This window comes from Podarcis pityusensis (genome assembly GCF_964106645.2).
Source record: "Podarcis pityusensis genome assembly, chromosome: 10".
Lineage (NCBI taxonomy): Eukaryota > Metazoa > Chordata > Lepidosauria > Squamata > Lacertidae > Podarcis > Podarcis pityusensis.
In genome coordinates this window covers 3610715-3628340 of record NC_138035.1, presented here as the reverse complement: position 1 = coordinate 3628340, position 17626 = coordinate 3610715, and the positions used below count along the sequence as shown (strand labels likewise).

General features: G+C 49.3%; 2 protein-coding genes across 4 annotated transcripts; one reads left to right on the top strand and one right to left on the bottom strand.

Moving 5' to 3' along the window:
- Nucleotides 1–52: 52 nt before the first annotated feature.
- On the bottom strand, nucleotides 53–7007 carry LOC308486345 (acrosin-like). The gene is made up of 5 exons (XM_081023122.1): nucleotides 6853–7007; nucleotides 5507–5710; nucleotides 4567–4826; nucleotides 2835–2983; nucleotides 53–803 (listed from the first exon to the last, which is right to left on the bottom strand). The coding sequence occupies exons 1-5, from the start codon at nucleotides 6960–6962 to the stop codon at nucleotides 261–263; spliced, it is 1266 nt and encodes a 421-aa protein (XP_080879248.1). The 5' UTR covers nucleotides 6963–7007; the 3' UTR covers nucleotides 53–260.
- A 105-nt stretch (nucleotides 7008–7112) lies between these two features.
- Nucleotides 7113–16661, top strand: LOC308486353 (acrosin-like). Of its 3 annotated transcripts, none has more exons than XM_081023136.1 (5): nucleotides 7113–7282; nucleotides 11170–11373; nucleotides 13055–13329; nucleotides 14652–14791; nucleotides 16023–16661. In XM_081023136.1, the coding sequence occupies exons 2-5, from the start codon at nucleotides 11192–11194 to the stop codon at nucleotides 16545–16547; spliced, it is 1122 nt and encodes a 373-aa protein (XP_080879262.1). In that variant the 5' UTR covers nucleotides 7113–7282; nucleotides 11170–11191; the 3' UTR covers nucleotides 16548–16661. The 3 variants fall into 3 exon arrangements, with proteins under 3 accessions (XP_080879262.1, XP_080879261.1, XP_080879263.1); XM_081023135.1 differs by lacking the exon at nucleotides 7113–7282 and adding an exon at nucleotides 10467–10614; XM_081023137.1 differs by lacking the exon at nucleotides 7113–7282 and adding an exon at nucleotides 11022–11083.
- The last annotated feature ends 965 nt before the right edge of the window (nucleotides 16662–17626 follow it).

Genomic DNA, 17626 nt, shown 5'->3' with positions numbered 1-17626 from the left:
CAGATATTTTAAACCGCTCAAAGAAAGGGGACACAAAGAACAAACGGCAAAGAATGGTCTTGGATTGGGTCTTTTTTCAACAAATCTGGGTCCGGCGACAGCACAAAACCTATTGGGTCCAGCGATGGCACAAAACCCATTGGTGCCCACTTCCCAAATTCCAAAAAGTCTCATCAATTTGCCTTCATTCACATATCTTCATAGGTACATTATACATACCAATGCTGTCCTGGCTGCTTTGACTTTATGCCATGCTCCCCTCATGGCGGCAGCTGCCCTGGCAGCAGAACTGGTGGCTGTGCTTGAGGCCTGGGGTTAATGTACCCCTGATCCCAGCTGTAAAAATCCCCATAGCCTGGAGGTGATGCCCCCCGGTTTGGCTTGGCACTAGGCCTGGCCTGGCCTGGGGGCCTTCCCTTCTTGGGGTGCCACCTTGTGTGTCTCAGCCACCCAGGTGGTGTTGGAGGACTCTGCCGGGTGGGCCTGGTGCAGGGAGCTGCGTGCAGTCTTGTGGGCCTGGGCCAAGGCCTGCCAGTGGGCATGGGCAAAGCCCTACGGTCCTGCTTTGGGCTCGGTGTGGTTGCATCTGATGCCTGGCTCTGTGCCAGGAGTGGTTGGCGGCTGGGCGCAGAGAGACTCTCCCGGGTGGTCCTTTCAATCCAGTGGAGGTAGTGCTGCGTGGAGATGTAGATGCCCGGCCGCTTTGCCTGGCCGCAGATGGGCGCCCCCAAGCTGGCGACGCCAATCACCCAGTAGCGCTCGGACCTTGCTTCCCGGCACATGAGCGGGGCACCAACGTCGGTCTGTGTGTGGGGAGAACAAAGGATGGTGGGAGGCGGTCAGCAGGTGGGCAGATGGGCTTTCGGGGGAAAGGAAGCCCTAAGGAGCAGCCGGCCACTTTTGGAGAAGGACAGCGCCACCGAAACCCAGCTGCTGGTTCCTCAGCATAGCTCAGTAGAGAGCTGTGGGTCTGTAGAAGATGGACCAGGAATATGGAGAAATGCTGGGTCAGATCATTCATTCCATCCAGCGGAATATTCTCGACACTGACTGGCAGCAGTGGCTCTCCAGGACTCCAGGCAGGGCTCTCTCCCAGCTAGATCTGGAGATGCCAGCAGGGCCTGATCCTGGGACCTGCATGCAAGGCAGGTGCTTGCTCTCCTGCTGAGCTATGGCCTTCCTGAGAGGGAGGCGGGCGGCTCAAGTGGGGCATTGGGTGATTTGTAAGAGAGGGAGGTGGCTGGTGGATGGAGCATTCACTAGAGAGGAAGATGGGGGAGATGAAGAGTGAAGGAGGAAGGTGGGGCTGGAGCTGAATGGGGTCCTCAGCAGCTGGGAAAGGGGAGGGATGGGGTGGGCAGATTGGTGGCATTGACAAAGGGGACTTGGCATGGGGGGTGGCGAGCAGTCCTGCAAAGTCGGGTGCAGAGGGGAATGAAGAAAATGGGCTTGTGGGTGGTGGTCTGGATTGGGCGGTGTTACGGAAATTACGGGGGTGGGCACATCTTTAAAATACAGTGGTGCCTCGCAAGACGAAAAGAATCCGTTTTGTGATTCTCTTTGTCTAGCGGTTTTTTCGTCTTGCGAAGCAAGCCCATTGACGGATTAGCGGATTAGCGCTATTAGTGCTATTAGCGGCTTTTAGCGGCTTTTAGCGGTTTATCAGCTTATCGGATCAGCTGATAAGCGGCTTAGCGGCTTAGAAAAAGGGGGGGAGGGGAAAAAAACCCACAGGAACTTGCAAGACATTTTCGTCTTGCGAAGCAAGCCCATAGGAGATTCGTTTTGCGAAGCACCTCCAAAACGGAAAACCCTTTCGCCTAGTGAGTTTTCCGTCTTGCGAGGCATTCGTCTTGCGGGGCACCACTGTATCTGGCATCCTGCAAGGTGTTAAATGTTACAAATATTATGCCTGAATGTATCTTTTCAACTTGACAGCTCAGGGAAGCTACCTACCTTTAAAAATAATATAAAATCAACGCCAGTTTCCTCCATTCCAAAGCTATTTTCCCCTTGAAAAAGGACTCCAGGAAGTTCCCAGAGGTGACAATTGCTGAGTTGATTGTTGGCCACAGAAAGCCAAATCCCATCACCAGACTTGACAAGGGGCCAGACGTGCAAAGGAAGTTCTATTGTACTTTGGGTGGTGGGCCTTCAGAGGTGTTTCCCTATGCTAATCTTATACCTGGGTCTTGCCCTTATGCTAATCTTGTACCAAGGACTTGTCTGGACATGTTTGGCAAGGCTAAACTAGTGTAACCCCTGTCTACCCCTCCCGTTTTGTGACATGTCAGTGATGTAGCAATGATGATGTATGAACTGTATTCTGGGATAGGGTGGGAAACTTTTAAAAGTCCTTGTCACCCCATCCTCGGGGTTCAAAATTCCTCCTTGAACCTGTTGCACAATAAACTTTGGTCCACAGCTATTTGCTCCGGTTGGTGGCTGAACTCCTTCCTTTATTCCGCAGGGACCCGCGGGCTCTGCCCGATGAGCTGGGGGACTGAGCAGCCTTGCACCTAGATTTTTCCGTAACAGGAGGGGTGTGAGTTTGTGTTGTGGCGCACGCATGAATCTGCTCCTGCAAGGGGGACATTTGATGGGGAGAGGAAGGTTGGGCTTGCATCTCCTGGTTTTCATCACCGGGATTTTGGAGGCTACACAATTGCAGTCTGCCTGGCTCTGTATCGCACTTGCACCATGCCTGCTCAGCTCAACCAGTGTGCAAAGTCAGTGCTCAGAGGTGCAAGCTGTAGCCTCCTCAGGGGGCAGCAAATCCAGTTCTCTCTTCTCCTCTCCAGCAGTAGCCCTGGAAGGCTTTGGCCCTTGCATACCTCACAGGTGCTGTTGCCTCCTTCTTCCTCGTATCCAGCACACAGGATCTCATCGGCCACCTTCCGCTTCCACCAGCTCTTGCTGCCGCAGGTTTGTAGGGAAAGGAGTTTCACCTTTGATTCTTGCAGGATGCCAGATGTTTTATGCTCTGTGAGTGGAAGGCAGGAAGAAGCGTTCAGTTGCATCCAGGAATTAAATGAGAGATATTTACGGAGAATGTTGATTTATGATCCTTCGATCAATGCCACATAGCAAAGGCAGCTGTTGAGATGACTGCCCTCCAAGCCCTCAGAGATAGCCTGAGGATTATGCAACAATATTTATTTTGCTGTCTCTCACTCTCAGGCTAACCTACCTAACAGGGCTGGTCCTGATGATGAAAAGGGGTGGAGACCTATGTTTGCCACCTTGAGCTCCTTGTAGAAAACTTGGGATATAAACCTAAGCAGTAAATAAATTCAGGTAGGTAGCCATGTTGGTCTGACACAGCTGAAATAAATATATTTTTTTTTTGTCCTTAGAGACCAACTAAGATTTTTCTGAGTATAAGGTCTTCCTCCCAGAGCTTGAGAAAGAGAACTGTCATTGTCTGGGAGGAAGACCTTTCATTGCCTACAGACAGCCACCCAATCTTAAACAACTCCTCACCCACAATAATACAGCAACCAGACTTAACATGGACACTGGTACCAGAGCCTGCAATAAACCCAAATGCCAACTTTGCTGCCACAGACATCCAGACAACACCATCACTGGACCCAACAACATCAAATATACCATTTTAGGCTTATTTAATTGCTCATCTTCTAACATTGTGTCTGCCATCAAGTGCCAAGCAGTGCCCTTCAGCTCTCTGTCTTGGACAAACAGGCCAAACCCTACGCCGAATGATAAATGGACATAAATCTGACATCAGGAATCACAAGACAGAGAAGCCAGTAGGAGAACACTTCAGTCTCCCAGGACATTAAATACAGGATCTCAAAGCAGCTGTCTTATTACAAAAGAATTTCAGAAATAGACTTGAAAGAGAAGTTGCTGAATTACAAGTTATTACTAAACTGATAACTATGGAGAGACCTGGTCTGAATAGAGACATTGGATTCTTGTTTCATTATACATGCTAAAGCTATTTTTGGTCATCTGCATATTTACGGGACTGCCTCTCCTGGTCTGCCCTGCAGAGGACCTTAAGGTCCATGAATAACCATAGTTTAGAGGTCCCGGGCCCTAAGGAAGTCAGACTATCTTCCACCAGGGCCAGGGCCTTCTCAGTGCAAGCAAGGCAGCAAGGAGGGAAGAGAAGATAGCAGAAGCTCCTCCCATGAGCAGCAGTGTTTTCCCCAAATACGTGAAGGGGCATATGGTCTTGTTATACGGTGTTTTCCTGTCATGGGCTGGGTGGAGGATGGTAAGACTTTGGGATTTGAACACAGCTCCTGAAAGAAGGAAATGGGCATTCCAATCCTAGAATTGGAAGGGTCCTGGGTCATCTAGTCCAACCCCCCTGCAATGCAGGAATAGAAGGCCACCCAACCTCGGCAAGGAAGGAGAGTCCACCACCTTCTGTGACCAGACATTTGTTCACAACCGTTGTTGCGATTATTGTGTGTTTGTTACACTTGGCATTGAAGGCATGGGACATATTTGCGCTCTGATCTTCCAGGGTGGGGTCAGTCCTCACAGGGGGCTGCTTTCGTGGGGAGGTCCTGGGGCTCTCACTTTCCTCACCCATGTCGCCCCAGCCACTGATATAGCAATGAGTGAGCATCGAAAGTACCACGCTGTCGTCAGGCAAACAGGCCGGCTGGACGTAGTCGCTGCAGCGGACCGGCTCCACCAGCTCCACCACGGAGAGGCTGTAGCGAGGTGACTCGTCGTCCTCATAGAGTTTGTAGTCCACCACCCTCTTTATCCGGCGCTGCTGGGCATCGGGACCAGGCTGTGAGAGCGTGGTGATGCCAACCACCACCTTAAAGACTTTTCTCAATCTGGAAGGGAAGAATAGGTTCATTGCTGGTGGGACAAGGTTCTTGGAGCGCACAAAGGTTACCCTAAGAAGTCTGGATGCTCCCGTGAAAGGCCTAGAGCTCAGCTGATGGAGGAATAAGATGGAGAGGCAAGTCAGAGCCAAGGAGTTTGGTCCAGCTGTCTGGCCAGGGACCCTTTTTCACATCTTTTGTGACCCAGGTGGGAAGGGGCATCGGATTAAAGGGGCTAGAAAGGGGAAAGGGAGGGGTTTGTAAAAGGGTAGAAGGAACCAGCTCATTGTCTGGCAAGGTCATCTCCTGGGTCACTCTAAGGGCTGCATAAATGCCATACATTTAAAGCACATGATGGCTCGGCTCTGCCTCCACGGTTGGAGGCTGCAATCCTTCTGAAAACCATTTGCTGGAAGCTGCAGGAGGAGAGAGGACTCTTCCTGGTCGGACTGCACTTTCAGCAGCCCTAAGGACTAGATGCTTGCTTTCAGAATGTCAAAACTGAGACAGATCCCCCAAGGACTGATCTAGCAGTGGCTTTCACCCATCACAACTAAAGAGACCTTCATGCTCCATGTTGGGCAGAGGCAGAAGATGGGACTCTGCTTCCATGAGATGCCCCCAGGCCGCCTGCTTTGTAGACCCTGCCATGTTCTCCTACCCAAGGAGCAGCTGCTCCTTTGGCTTACGTCTTGATCTTCAAGCAGTGGGCTGCACTGAGGACCCAGCGAGAGCTGATGAGCGAACCTCCGCAGAAATGGACCCAGTGCCCAGCTTGGCTTGGGTACTGGAAGCTGACTTGCCAGGGCCATGTTCCTGGCAGGACGTCAGTGCCACTCATGGCCTTCCTCAAGTACTGACTGACCGCCAGCGGACGTCTTCCACAGGCTCCCCTGGAAAGGAACATTTCCATTAGTTTTCAGCCGCACATGTATTGCTGCCTCTGTAGAACCAAAAGGAGTTTGGAGGCTCCATCCCTCAAGGAATTTACTTCCTTTCTTATGCTTTTCACACTATGTGCTGCCTGCTTGTTTTGATGCCCAATAGATAGTTGCTGAGGGTCCTGTGTGTTGTATTCTTTTAAAATGCAATGCCAACAAACTGTGGTGCTTAGCGCCACATGGAAGACAGAGCAAGCTTATTTTCTGTTGCTCCAAAGGGGAGGATCCGAACCAATGGATTCAAACTGCAAGAAAGACGATTCTGACTATACACTAGGAAGAGCTTTCTTGAGAGCTGCTCAAGAGTAGACCTGATAAGCTCAGAAGGTGGTGGACGCTCCTTCCTTTGTAAACAGAGGTCAGATAGCCTCTGCCCAGAATTCTTTAGCTGTGATTCCTACATTGCAAGGGCTTGGATTAGATCAGTGGCATAGCATGGGTTTCCATCACCCGGGGCCACACAGAGGGGGTGGGGCGGGCAGGAAACAGACAGAGTGCACATGTGCATACAACTGTAAGGCGTGTCACCCAGGAGATCACAGCTGCAGAGATAAGAAGAGTCATTCTGGAGAGATCGCTTCCTGCTTCACATGGAGAAGCCGTTTTCAGCTGAGCCCAGTGACAAAAGCACACAGCTGTACTGAAGCATCACCGAGTGTTGAAATGTTGTGCCCTTAACAAATTTTGCATCCAGGGCAGCTGCCCCTGTGCCTGCCCCCCCATGCTACGCCATTTGGGGTCCTTTCCAACTCCACAGTTTTATGATTGTATAATATACCTGTTTAGTCTAGAATAAACCTGTGGGAGATTTCACTTTGCCTAGTGACCTGGGAAACTCACAGTTGATCTAAATGCCAGGGATCTGCAAACGTTTCTGTCAAAGGCAAAAGATGCCAAGCACCTGTGCCCTCTCCAAGAACAGGGTTTGAATTTCCTTAGTAGATGTCAGCACACTGAGTGGACCGCATGGGATATAGATTGGGGAGGAAAAGGCCACTTGGGCTCAGTTGTGCCTCCACTGCCATGGAGGCCACATCCAGAGGGAGATGCCTCTGTGCTACCTCCTTGCTACATTGGTCCATTTTGGCACTTACTTGCAGGTAGGGTCTCCGGCATGGGTGGGCCGGAAATCAGCGAGGGCCAGAATGAGGAGAAGCCACCTGCTCATCCTTCTGCCAGCTCCGGGCGCTGATTCCTCCACCATGTTTTCCTGGAATCCATGACGTCACAAACCAGGTGTGCCCAGGGTTCTGACATCACACAGCTGGCTTTGGCAAAGGTGCAAGAACAGAAGAAGCCGGTGTGAAACTCAGCACTTGGCGAGCAGGAAGAGAAAGGGAAGGAAACGGCAATGGACAGCTGGAATCAAAGAATTGTCAAGCCAGAAGGGACCCGAAGGACCATCTAGTCCAACCCCTTGCAATACAGGGTTAGGGAAGAGAGAGGATGATTTGTGGCATCAGGGAAACCTGGGCAGAAAGCCGAGAACTACCTGGAAGTCACGAGGAGGACTTCATCTAAGTTGTGTGTATTTGTGCATGGAGGCAATTTGTGTATGGAGGCAGGGAGCATGGCTTAGCAGCATTTATTTTACTAAAACATTTTTACACCACCCTCCCTTAGAAATCCCAAGGTCGTTAACAAAATATCACAATGGCGTCAATGCAACAATCCCAGAAAAATTCAAAATATCCATAGCAGAAGGCAGCTGTCTACAGAGCCTGCAAACTCAATGGCCAATTGTGGAGAGAGGAAGTTAAGATGGGTTTGGACATTAGTTCAGGGGTCGGTGAGTGGGGAACCTTCTTTGTCCGGAGTGACCACATTCCCTTCCAAATAATCTTGCCCATGTTGGGCGGGGCCAGGGCAAAAGTTGGTGGCGCAACAATTCTAAAGCTTGCCTTGGATTCTACACCCCAACCCTCTCTACCGCTCAAGTGAGGGGCATTATCAGAGTCCAAGGATACCTTCCATCCAGGTGAAAGCACCGAGGTTGTTGGGAAGCAGGGCTGACGTGGGGCATGGTCTATGGAGACCGGGTGTGGCTGGGAGCAAGTGGGGGCCAGTGAGTAAGGCTTGGAGCACCCCATTTGGCCCCCTGCCTGAGATTTCCCACTCCTGCTTTAGTTACAGCAGCGTTGGCTAATCTGGCTCTCTCCGGTTGCTTTGGGTTGCTGCTCCCATCAGCGTCAATTGACACAGCCTTGCCAGCTGAGACTCATGGGATTTGTAGTCCTAAGCTGCTGGAGAGCCCGAGGCTGGTCAAGCCTAAGTACAAGCATGCGAGTTTTCTTTATGTTGTTGGTTGCGAGTTGTTTCATTGCCTCTTCACCCCAACATTCTGACCCTGTTGTCCTTAGAATAAGTCTCTGGGCTCGTCCATGCTTCTTCCACTTGCTAGAAAGCACAGGCTTGGGCAGTTTTCCAACTTGTCCAATGTTTTCCAGGCACAGGTCCAAGTAGCTTTGCCTTTGTCCCACCGCTTTCTCCCAGAAAACCTACTCTTTAGTGCTAAATCTGCAGAAACCCAACTGCCGTTTGCTGTGGTTGAGCAAGTTTTCCCATCAGAAAGTGGCAGGGAAGTGGAAATGCGCATGAGCCCCCAGTCATGTTTTTGGAGACAAAAAAAGTCCAGGAATGCAGGATTTTCTAGCCAGAATGGATGTTGTTAAGGTTAAAATGCCATCTCCCCTCCCTAAGGTAATATTTAGAAAATGATATTGGTTGGTAGCAGTGCCATCTGTTTGTCTGAAAAGGTTTAGGGACACCCCCTCTCCAAACCCTAGGAATGAACAAAGTCTAAGATTTTGATTAACTGGGATATGGATTAAAGCACAAGCTGCACCAAATTGGGAGGGGTGGCTAACACCCCAGAGGACAGGATCACACTTCAAAACAACCTTGACAGATTAGAGAACTGGGCCAAAACAAACAAGATGAATTTTAACAGGGAGAAATGTAAAGTATTGCACTTGGGCAAAAAAAATGAGAGGCACAAATACAAGATGGGGGACACCTGGCTTGAGAGCAGTACATGTGAAAAGGATCTAGGAGTCTTGGTTGACCACAAACTTGACATGAGCCAACAGTGTGACGCAGCAGCTAAAAAAGCCAATGCAATTCTGGGCTGCATCAATAGGAGTATAGCATCTAGATCAAGGGAAGTAATAGTGCCACTGTATTCTGCTCTGGTCAGACCTCACCTGGAGTACTGTGTCCAGTTCTGGGCACCACAGTTCAAGAAGGACATTGACAAACTGGAACGTGTCCAGAGGAGGGCAACCAAAATGGTCAAAGGCCTGGAAACGATGCCTTATGAGGAACGGTTAAGAGAGCTGGGCATGTTTAGCCTGGAGAAGAGGAGGTTAAGGGGTGATATGATAGCCATGTTCAAATATATAAAAGGATGTCACATAGAGGAGGGAGAAAGGTTGTTTTCTGCTGCTCCAGAGAAGCGGACACGGAGCAATGGATCCAAACTACAAGAAAGAAGATTCCACCTAAACATTAGGAAGAACTTCCTGACATTAAGAGCTGTTCGACAGTGGAATTTGCTGCCAAGGAGTGTGGTGGAGTCTCCTTCTTTGGAGGTCTTTAAGCAGAGGCTTGACAACCATATGTCAGGAGTGCTCTGATGGTGTTTCCTGCTTGGCAGGGGGTTGGACTCGATGGCCCTTGTGGTCTCTTCCAACTCTATGATTCTATGATTCTATGATTCTATGATTCTTTTAATACTCTTGGATGCAGTTCATCTGGCCCTGGAGACTTGAATACATCTAAACTAGCCAAGTATTCTTGTACTATCTCCTTAGTTATTCTGGGCTGTGTTTTGATGGAGAATGCAATCAAAGAGGAGATATTGTAGACTGGCTGCATATGTCTTCGAAACACAGCAAAGAGCTAACATTTATAGATACACTAAATGACTGTCCTAGTTCAGTTAGTAATAGAATTGACCAGAAGAACATAAACTCTGGGTTTTATCTCAAGTGACAGCCAGGATCTGGTTAGATGAAAGTGTTGCTGAACTACTTGGGAAGAGTGACCACAGTGCTGTCAAATTCAATTTATATATGTAATGGACAATTGCCAAGTAAATTCATTGTAGTCACCTTTGACTTCAAAGAAAGGGACTTCCCAAAAATGAGGGTTCTGGTAGAAAGGAAGGTGAAAGGCAAAAACCATGCAGAACACTTAGGGGTTATTCAAAACCACAATAAGAGGATCTCAACAATAATGTATATTGCACTTGACGAAAAAATACCACCCGGGCCAAGAGGATGCCAGCATGGCTAAAGAGCAGAGTCCAAGAATCAGGGACAAGGCAGAGGGCCTTCTCAGTGGTGGCACCCTCCCTATGGAACACCCTCTCTTCAGATGTCAAGGAGATAAAGAACTATACAGCTTTTAGAACACATCTGAAGGCAGCCCTGTATTGGGAAGCTTTTAATGTTTGCTGCTTTATTATGTTTTATATATTCTGTAAGTTGCCCAGAATGGCTTGGGACACCCAGCCAGATGGGTGGGGTATATATAATAAAATTATTATTGTTGTTACTATTATTATCCTCGTTTTGGCATCTTGCCCTGGTGCTTCTGTTAATATTAATAACATTTGTCTGTCTCAAAAAAAGAGAGGAGGAGGAGCATAAAGCAGCGATGATGTCAGGCTGCCCACATGCTCTCTGGACAGAACCTGGATTCATGTGTTTTATGATGTCATGAATTCTAAGGAAAGGTGGTGTGGTGGATCTTGTAGCCTTGGGAGCTGCCCAAAGGATGAGATGGTTGGTCCTCTCTGTTCTGGTCCTTGCTGCATTCCAGCCCACCCATAACGCAACCGTCAGCAATTGCGAGTAAGAGGCCATTGGGTTGATGGGTGGCATTTTGTAAGGAAAGACAAAATAGGGAAGAAGTTTTTTTCCTGGAAAAAGACCCCAGGTGGTCTTCTGTCTGCCTGTCCATCTACCAGGGTTGCTCTCCTTCCATTTTGCCTTGAGGGTCTCATGAAATTTAGTGGCATTTCAGCCAACCCTCTGAAGTAGACCGATTGAAAGCAATGAACACAAACAAGTTAGGTCCATTACTTTTGGTGGATGTACTCTGAGACAAGTCTTGTTGATTACCACCTATAGCCATGGCATCCAAACAGATCTCCCAAGGTTACTATCATGAATTACATAAAACTGACAAGGCTGGATTTTTTTAAAATAATAATAATAATAATAGTAGAATTTTTTTCTTCCAAAAATAAAATTTGTGGAACTATATAAAAGACCTGCAAAATACCAGATGATATATGAGGAGCCCGTGTCAGTAAAAAAGGTAAAATGTGCGATCACAATATTCAAGAGCTGCACAATCCACCCACGTCATGCACATGATCTGTTGACGCTCTCTATCTTTTTCAGTGGCATCTGCGGAAGACGACCCATGGCAAGCAGCCATAAGTTGATGCGTATTATGGGCGGCAGCGATGTTCTTCCAGGGACCTGGCCCTGGATGGTCAGCATCCAGACAAAAGTACGAGGGAATGTCTACTTTCCTAGCTGTGGAGGTTCGCTCATTGGCCCCCAATGGGTCCTCAGCGCAGTCCACTGCTTCCCAAAACCAAAGTAAGCAAGAAGGGGACATCTGCTTAGCAGAAGGTCGTTCCTGGGGAGGGTTGTGGAATCTGCAAGCCCAGCACCCTGGGGGCATCTCAAGGAAGCAGAGTCCCTTCTTCTGCCTTCCAGGTGATACTTGGAGGAACTGCAGTTCACCTGAACACAGAGCCGTCCTCTTGGGATGGTGGAGTCTACAACCCAGGAACTGCCCTACCTGATCAGAACTAAGGTCCAGCTAGTCCAGCATCCCATTGGGAACCTCAGAGGGCTGGGTACTCAGAGGCGGAGCAAGGTGGGTGCGGTGGGTGCGGCTGGCATTCAGTGTCATCCCTGAGGGTGCGTGACATCACCACGCCGCCGCCCTGGGACACTCGTGGTGGGCAGTGCACCCCCAGGACGCACACCCCGCAGGATGCTCACTTCACCCCCCTGGGATGCCATCCCGCCCCCGTGGGTGGCTAGCCCCTCCCCCTGGGTGCACTCCGCTCTGGGTGCCAGAGCAGCTAGCTGCATCACTGTGAGCACTTGGGCCGATCCACCCCCTTTTGGTTCATAGGAATATAGGGCTCATCCACAATTCCATTTGTCCTGAGACCTGTAGGCAGAGATCCGAGAGGCTTCTTCTTTCTCCCACTGCTTTCCCCAGGAAAACACACTGTTCATCGCTGAATCAGAACAAAGGTCAATCGAGTTTTCTATGAATTCATGTTTGCTCCAATTTAGATGTAAACAGCAGGTTTTCCCAGGGAAAGCGGCCAGGCACAGGAACGAGGACCCAGGACGTGGGCCAGCCCCCTTGTGCTAAAATTGTGCTTTTAATGGGGATGATATTTTAACTTGGGTGGGTGTTGTTTATTGTTCTTAAGTGTTCTGTGTTAATTGGTATTTTGTATTTGTCTTTTTTGTTTTTGTTTTATAAAGCTGATTATTATTCTACAGTTTTTTTGTGGGAACGGAGTTATTGTTTTGTTATTTTTTTGTTTTGACTATTTACTTGTGTTTTTACCTTGGATTTTTATCCTGTGAACTGCCCTGGGATCTTGTGATGAAGGCAATATACAAATGAAATCAAGTCAAATCAAATAAATAATAAAACCTCTCAGGCTTCAACCACGTCGCCTCTTACCCACATTTTCTCCAAACTAAAAAGTCCCAAGCCTTTCCTCATAGGCGAGTCTCTCCACACCCCTGATAATTTTGGTGGCCCTTTTCTGAACCTTTTCCAGCTCTGCAATATGCTTTTGGAGGTGAGGCCAGCTTCACTGGATATCCAGGTGTTCCAGCCTCATGAGAGAGGGAGGGCGGATTTTTTCTCCATCCTTTCTCTGACATTCAGGGAATCCAAGAACAGCCTTCCAGAGGCGAAGCAACCTGCTCCGGTACCCAGAGCAGCATGTGTCCCAGGGGACGTGATGTGCTGCACATGGGGGGCATGGCGTGCATCCTGGGGGTGTGGAACTCCACCCAGGGGCGTGGCATGCCACCTAGGGGTGTGGTGCACCATCCATGGGGGGCGTGGCACATGTCCCAGGGGCATGGTGCATGTCCCGGGTGGTGCCACCAATCGGGGGTTGGCATTTAGTCACCCTCCGTTTGGAATGGCACCCGGGGCGTGCCACCCCCCCAAACCTCAGAACTCCCCTATAGCCTCCCACAAGCCATATATCCCTGTTCTTGGTCCCACCTGCAGAGACCAGTACAAGCTTGTTCTTGGCTCCAACCGGATCAAGAAGCTGGGCCCAGAGGCTGAGCAGCGCTTCATTAAGAGGCTGGTGAAACATGAGAAGTACGACAACCAGCTGAATCAAGGAGAGGTGGTGTTCGCAGACATCGCCTTGCTGGAGATGGACGAGCCCGTCAACTGCAGCGACTACATCCAGCCAGCCTGCCTGCCTGACGAAAGAATGGAGGTTTTGACGCTCGGCCATTGCTACGTCAGCGGCTGGGGCGGCCTGCTGCCAAAAGGTGAGAGCAACCTTGTGAAAAGCAGGAGGACTGTTTGAAATAAATTCATCGTCTGTATCTTCACTGCCAGCCGGCATTTTCCAGGGTGGTTTAGGACTTGTCTGCACTTCCGCTTATCCTGCTGTTTCCCCCCAGGGAAAACCTGCAATCGAGTTCTCTGCAGATTGTTGTTTGCTCCTATTCAGCAGTCAAGAGTGAGTTTTCCTGGGGAAAGTAACAGGGCAAGCAGAAAACCACTCAGACACATGCCAAGGGGGCACAAACCTCTTGGACTCATGCTTTCTAGGCAGGGGACGAGCGGAAGTGTGGACAAGCCCTTCCAGTGGGAGGAAAGTTAATAAATAAAATGGAAATGACCGTGGCAAATAATATACCTAGTTCTGAATGAATAAACGCTTCTGGTTGGGCTGCACAAGGTTCCTTCTTTTGCAGGAGAGGTTTTCTTTCGGGGTGTTCCATCCCTGTTTCACATCCCCTCTCTCTTGCATGGATGAGTTTCCCCCCATTCTTGCCTGTAATTATTCTGCTTTAATAATATACTGGGCTCAGGATATATAATAATAATAATAATAATAATAATAATAATAATAATAATAATAATAATTTGCACCCCACCCAACTGGCTGGGCTTCCCCAGCCACTCTGGGTGGCTTCCAACAGATTAAAAAACGTTAAAACACCAGTCATTAAAAAAGTTAACTGAACAGGGCTGCCCTCAGGTGTCTTCTAAAAGTCAGATAGTTGTTTATTCCTTTGACATCTGGTGGGAGGGCATTCCACAGGGCGGGCGCCGCCACCACCGAGAAGGCCCTCTGCCTGGTTCCCTGTAACCTCACTTCTGCCAGAAGGCCCTTGGAGCTGGACCTCAGTGTCCAGGCTAAACGATGGGGGTGGAGACACTCCTTCAGGTATACTGGACTGAGGCCGTTTAGGGCTTTAAAGGTCAACACCAACACCAACTATTTATGAAATCAAAACATGGTTAGCAGGGATTTTTTCAGCCAGAACTCACTGAAACTCCATTCCAGCACCTCCCAGGTGGGTGCCATTGCCATTATAAGAGACCAGGGAAGGTGTTTGTGGTGAGTCCTGGCACCTCGTTTTTAGAAAAATAGCACTGCTGGTCCACTGACTGAGAGCAGCTAGCCGTTAGGCAGGTCTTAAGGCTTGTCCACACGTCTGCTTTCTGGGAATGGCTCTGAGGGGTTTCCCCCTTTCCTCTCTCCTTTCCCTGCCCCAGTTAGGATTCATGGGCAGGGCACCCCCTGGTCAGGCGTCCAGCTGTCTATCTCCATTCCCACCCTGCTGCTTTCTGCTCACAGATTCCACCCCTCCTGACATCATGCAAGAAGGGGCGACGAGTCTCTACAGTAGAATCCAATGTGGGATGCGGTGGGGCAGGATGATTCCTACACAGAACGTCTGTGCCGGACACGAAGAAGGAACCATTTCAATCTGCAGGGTAGGGTGAACCATGGTTAGGAGCCAAGGTCAGGATTTTGTGCTCACCTGATGAAGGGTATCACTCTATGGCTCCACATTAGAGCTCATTTGTGGCCAACCAATGCTCCAAGTTTCAACGCTTGGGAAGCTGAGCTGAGGCTGCTCTCCGAGGCTGTCTACACACCACACGGTCAATGCACATTCAAAGTGCAGGACTCCCGCTGCCCCCCCCCCCCCGCCACCGGAAAAAAAAAAAAGAATATTGAGGAACTGCAATTTGGGTGCCTGGAATCAGATATCCATGAGGAGTAAACTACAGTTCCCACGATTCTTGTGGGGGAGGGAGTCACACACTTTAAATGTAGGATGTTGGTATATGCTTCAATCCGTTTTCAGTTTGTAGCTGGTTTTATCTTCTGAATGTTTTCAAGAGTTGGTTTTACTCGTTATTGTTTTGTTCTCCTCGTGAACCGCCTTGAGGTTGCTGTTGTACAATCAAGCAGGGTATACGTTTAGAATTGTAGAGTTGGAAGGTACCTCGGGGCGGTCATCTAGTCCAACCCCTGCAAGGCTGGAATTAGATGCAATTAATAATAATAATAATAATAATAATAATAATAATAATAATTTATTCCCCAGGGCGGTTAACACCAGTAAAATTACAATGGAAACATAATAGGGGGGAAAACAAAACAACAACCCAATTTAAAATACAGGTTAAAATGCAATTTAAAAAGCAGCCTCATTTTAAAAGTAGCCCATAAATCAAAACCGTAAGGGGAGGGAAGACATAAGGGTCAGACTGAGTCCAAACCAAAGGCCAGGCAGAACAGCTCTGTCTTGCAGGAAAGATGTCAAGTCCCGCAGGGCCCAGGTCTCTTGTGGCAGAGCGTTCCACCAAGTTGGGGCCAGTACTGAAAAGGCCCTGGCCCTAGTTGAGAGCAATCTAACCACCTTACAACTTGGGACCTCCAAGGTGTTGTCATTTGTGGACCTTAAAGTCCTCCGTGGGGCATACCAGGAGAGGTGGTTCCGTAGGTGCGTGGGTCCTAGGCCACAAAGGGCTTTAAAGGTCAAAACCAGAACCTTAAACTTGACCCTGTACTCCACGGGGAATAAGTGAAATTGATGTGCTGTGCTGACCCTGACAGGATGGCTGAGCCTTGTATCCTTACCCCATTTGCCTCTGCCTTGATCTCCACAGCATCATGCCTGCACCTCATTCCACCACCTTCTTTCCCCCCTCCCAGGGTGACAGCGGAGGCCCCCTGATGTGCAGGGAAGAGAGGTCTGAGCGCTACTGGGTGATTGGAGTCGCCAGTTTCGGACCGGTGTACTGCGGCACAGCGAAGGTGCCAAGCGTCTTCATTTCCACGCAGTACTATCTGGACTGGATCCAAAGGACCTCTAAGCTGCAGCTCTCAGTTCCCACACACACCCCGCTGCTGGCGCAGACCCAGGCCACAACAACGCGCAAGCCCAGGACTTTACCTACAGCGGCCAGGCCAAGACCCCACAGGCCTCCCTGGCTGAGGCCCCCACAGTGGGGTGTGAGGCCTCCTCCCCAGGTGCAGACCACAAGGTCCTCCTTCCCTCCCTGGATGAGGGAGAACTATTTTTGGGGTAACCGGAGGCCTGGCCGCAGGACTAGGTACAGACCGCAGCAGCCCGGGCCCCGGATGGCACCTCGAAGTCAGTTCGCAGATCCACCAGGGTACTACCCTGGCTCCGAAGACTACTACGATCTACTTGTGCCCTCTGGAGAGCAGGATTGAGAGGGGCAGCTGGGGCAGGGGGCAGGCATTATGAAGCAGAGGGGCCAGGCTAGAGGCCACCATGATAAGCATAGGATATTCTATAGAATAATAAAATGAAGATGGTTTGAGCAAGCTGCTTGGGATTTGGCAATGGGTCTTTGTGTCTTTCGTGCCATCATCTCACCAAATCTCAGAGAGATGTGTTGGGAAATGGCCAAATCCAGAGCCATATTCTCCTACTTATGTTTATAATTCCTCCAGATCTTTCTTTCCATTAAATGGAAGTGGTAGAAAAAGAAAAAGAAAACAAGAAAGAAGGGAAGGGAAGGATGAAGGATATTCCACGTTTAAGAATTCCACAATGTATTTTACAACAAATTAGAAACACTTCATATTTCACATTTTACAGTTTATACTCCAAAAATTGCAGTTAATTTATTACTGCAAAAGTTTGCAATGTGGGATGCTCACCCAAAGGAAACATGGCTCAGCAAATAACCTGCTGTAAAACCATTAGGACACTTTCCAGTCTCCCAGGCCTAATCAATCACCTACTCCTTTAAGATAGGACTACAGCTTATTTTACCACTGTTAGTAGGCAAATATAAACGTCCCCTGCATACCAGTAAAACTGCTGCCAGCTCCCAGCCCCTCTAGGTTCTCCATACCTCCCAATGCTGCATCTGCACCAACCGCTGACAACCATCTCCGGAATCAAGCCTCTTCCAGCTTCTCGGCACTGCAAGGCTGTTCCACAATAGCTACCCAACTCGTAAATCACCACGGCCGGCATCCACTCCAGCTGCTTCACCGCCGCTGCCCAGGCACGGAGACTCTCCAGGTCCTCCTCACCCTCCAGCATTTTGGTGCAGCTACTCCTTTGCTCATTCACAGCAAACACTCTGGCACTGCACAACCAGATCTCCTCAGCACTCTGCTCAGCCTCAGGAACCCATCAGCACATCAAAAGAACTTTCTGGGCCCATAACCTGTCAATAAATTCTACTCAATATTGATCCAGAGCAGAATTCTGACCTATAGTTAGCAGAGTAAAAACTTAAACACTTTGCAGGATTCCAAAAAAATAGACCAGAGGC

Bases quoted from the DNA above. Each gene is read 5' to 3' on its own strand.
- LOC308486345 (XM_081023122.1), bottom strand. From the start codon at position 6,962: ATGGTGGAGGAATCAGCGCCCGGAGCTGGCAGAAGGATGAGCAGGTGG. The intron at 2,984-4,566 runs GTGAGGAAAGTG...TTCCACTCACAG, and splicing joins CAGTGGCTGGGGCGACATGG to AGCATAAAACATCTGGCATC. The intron at 804-2,834 runs GTATGCAAGGGC...CCCCACACACAG, and splicing joins GAGGCAACAGCACCTGTGAG to ACCGACGTTGGTGCCCCGCT.
- LOC308486353 (XM_081023135.1), top strand. From the start codon at position 10,538: ATGAGATGGTTGGTCCTCTCTGTTCTGGTCCTTGCTGCATTCCAGCCC. The intron at 10,615-11,169 runs GTAAGAGGCCAT...TATCTTTTTCAG, and splicing joins GCAACCGTCAGCAATTGCGA to TGGCATCTGCGGAAGACGAC. The intron at 11,374-13,054 runs GTAAGCAAGAAG...TCCCACCTGCAG, and splicing joins CACTGCTTCCCAAAACCAAA to AGACCAGTACAAGCTTGTTC.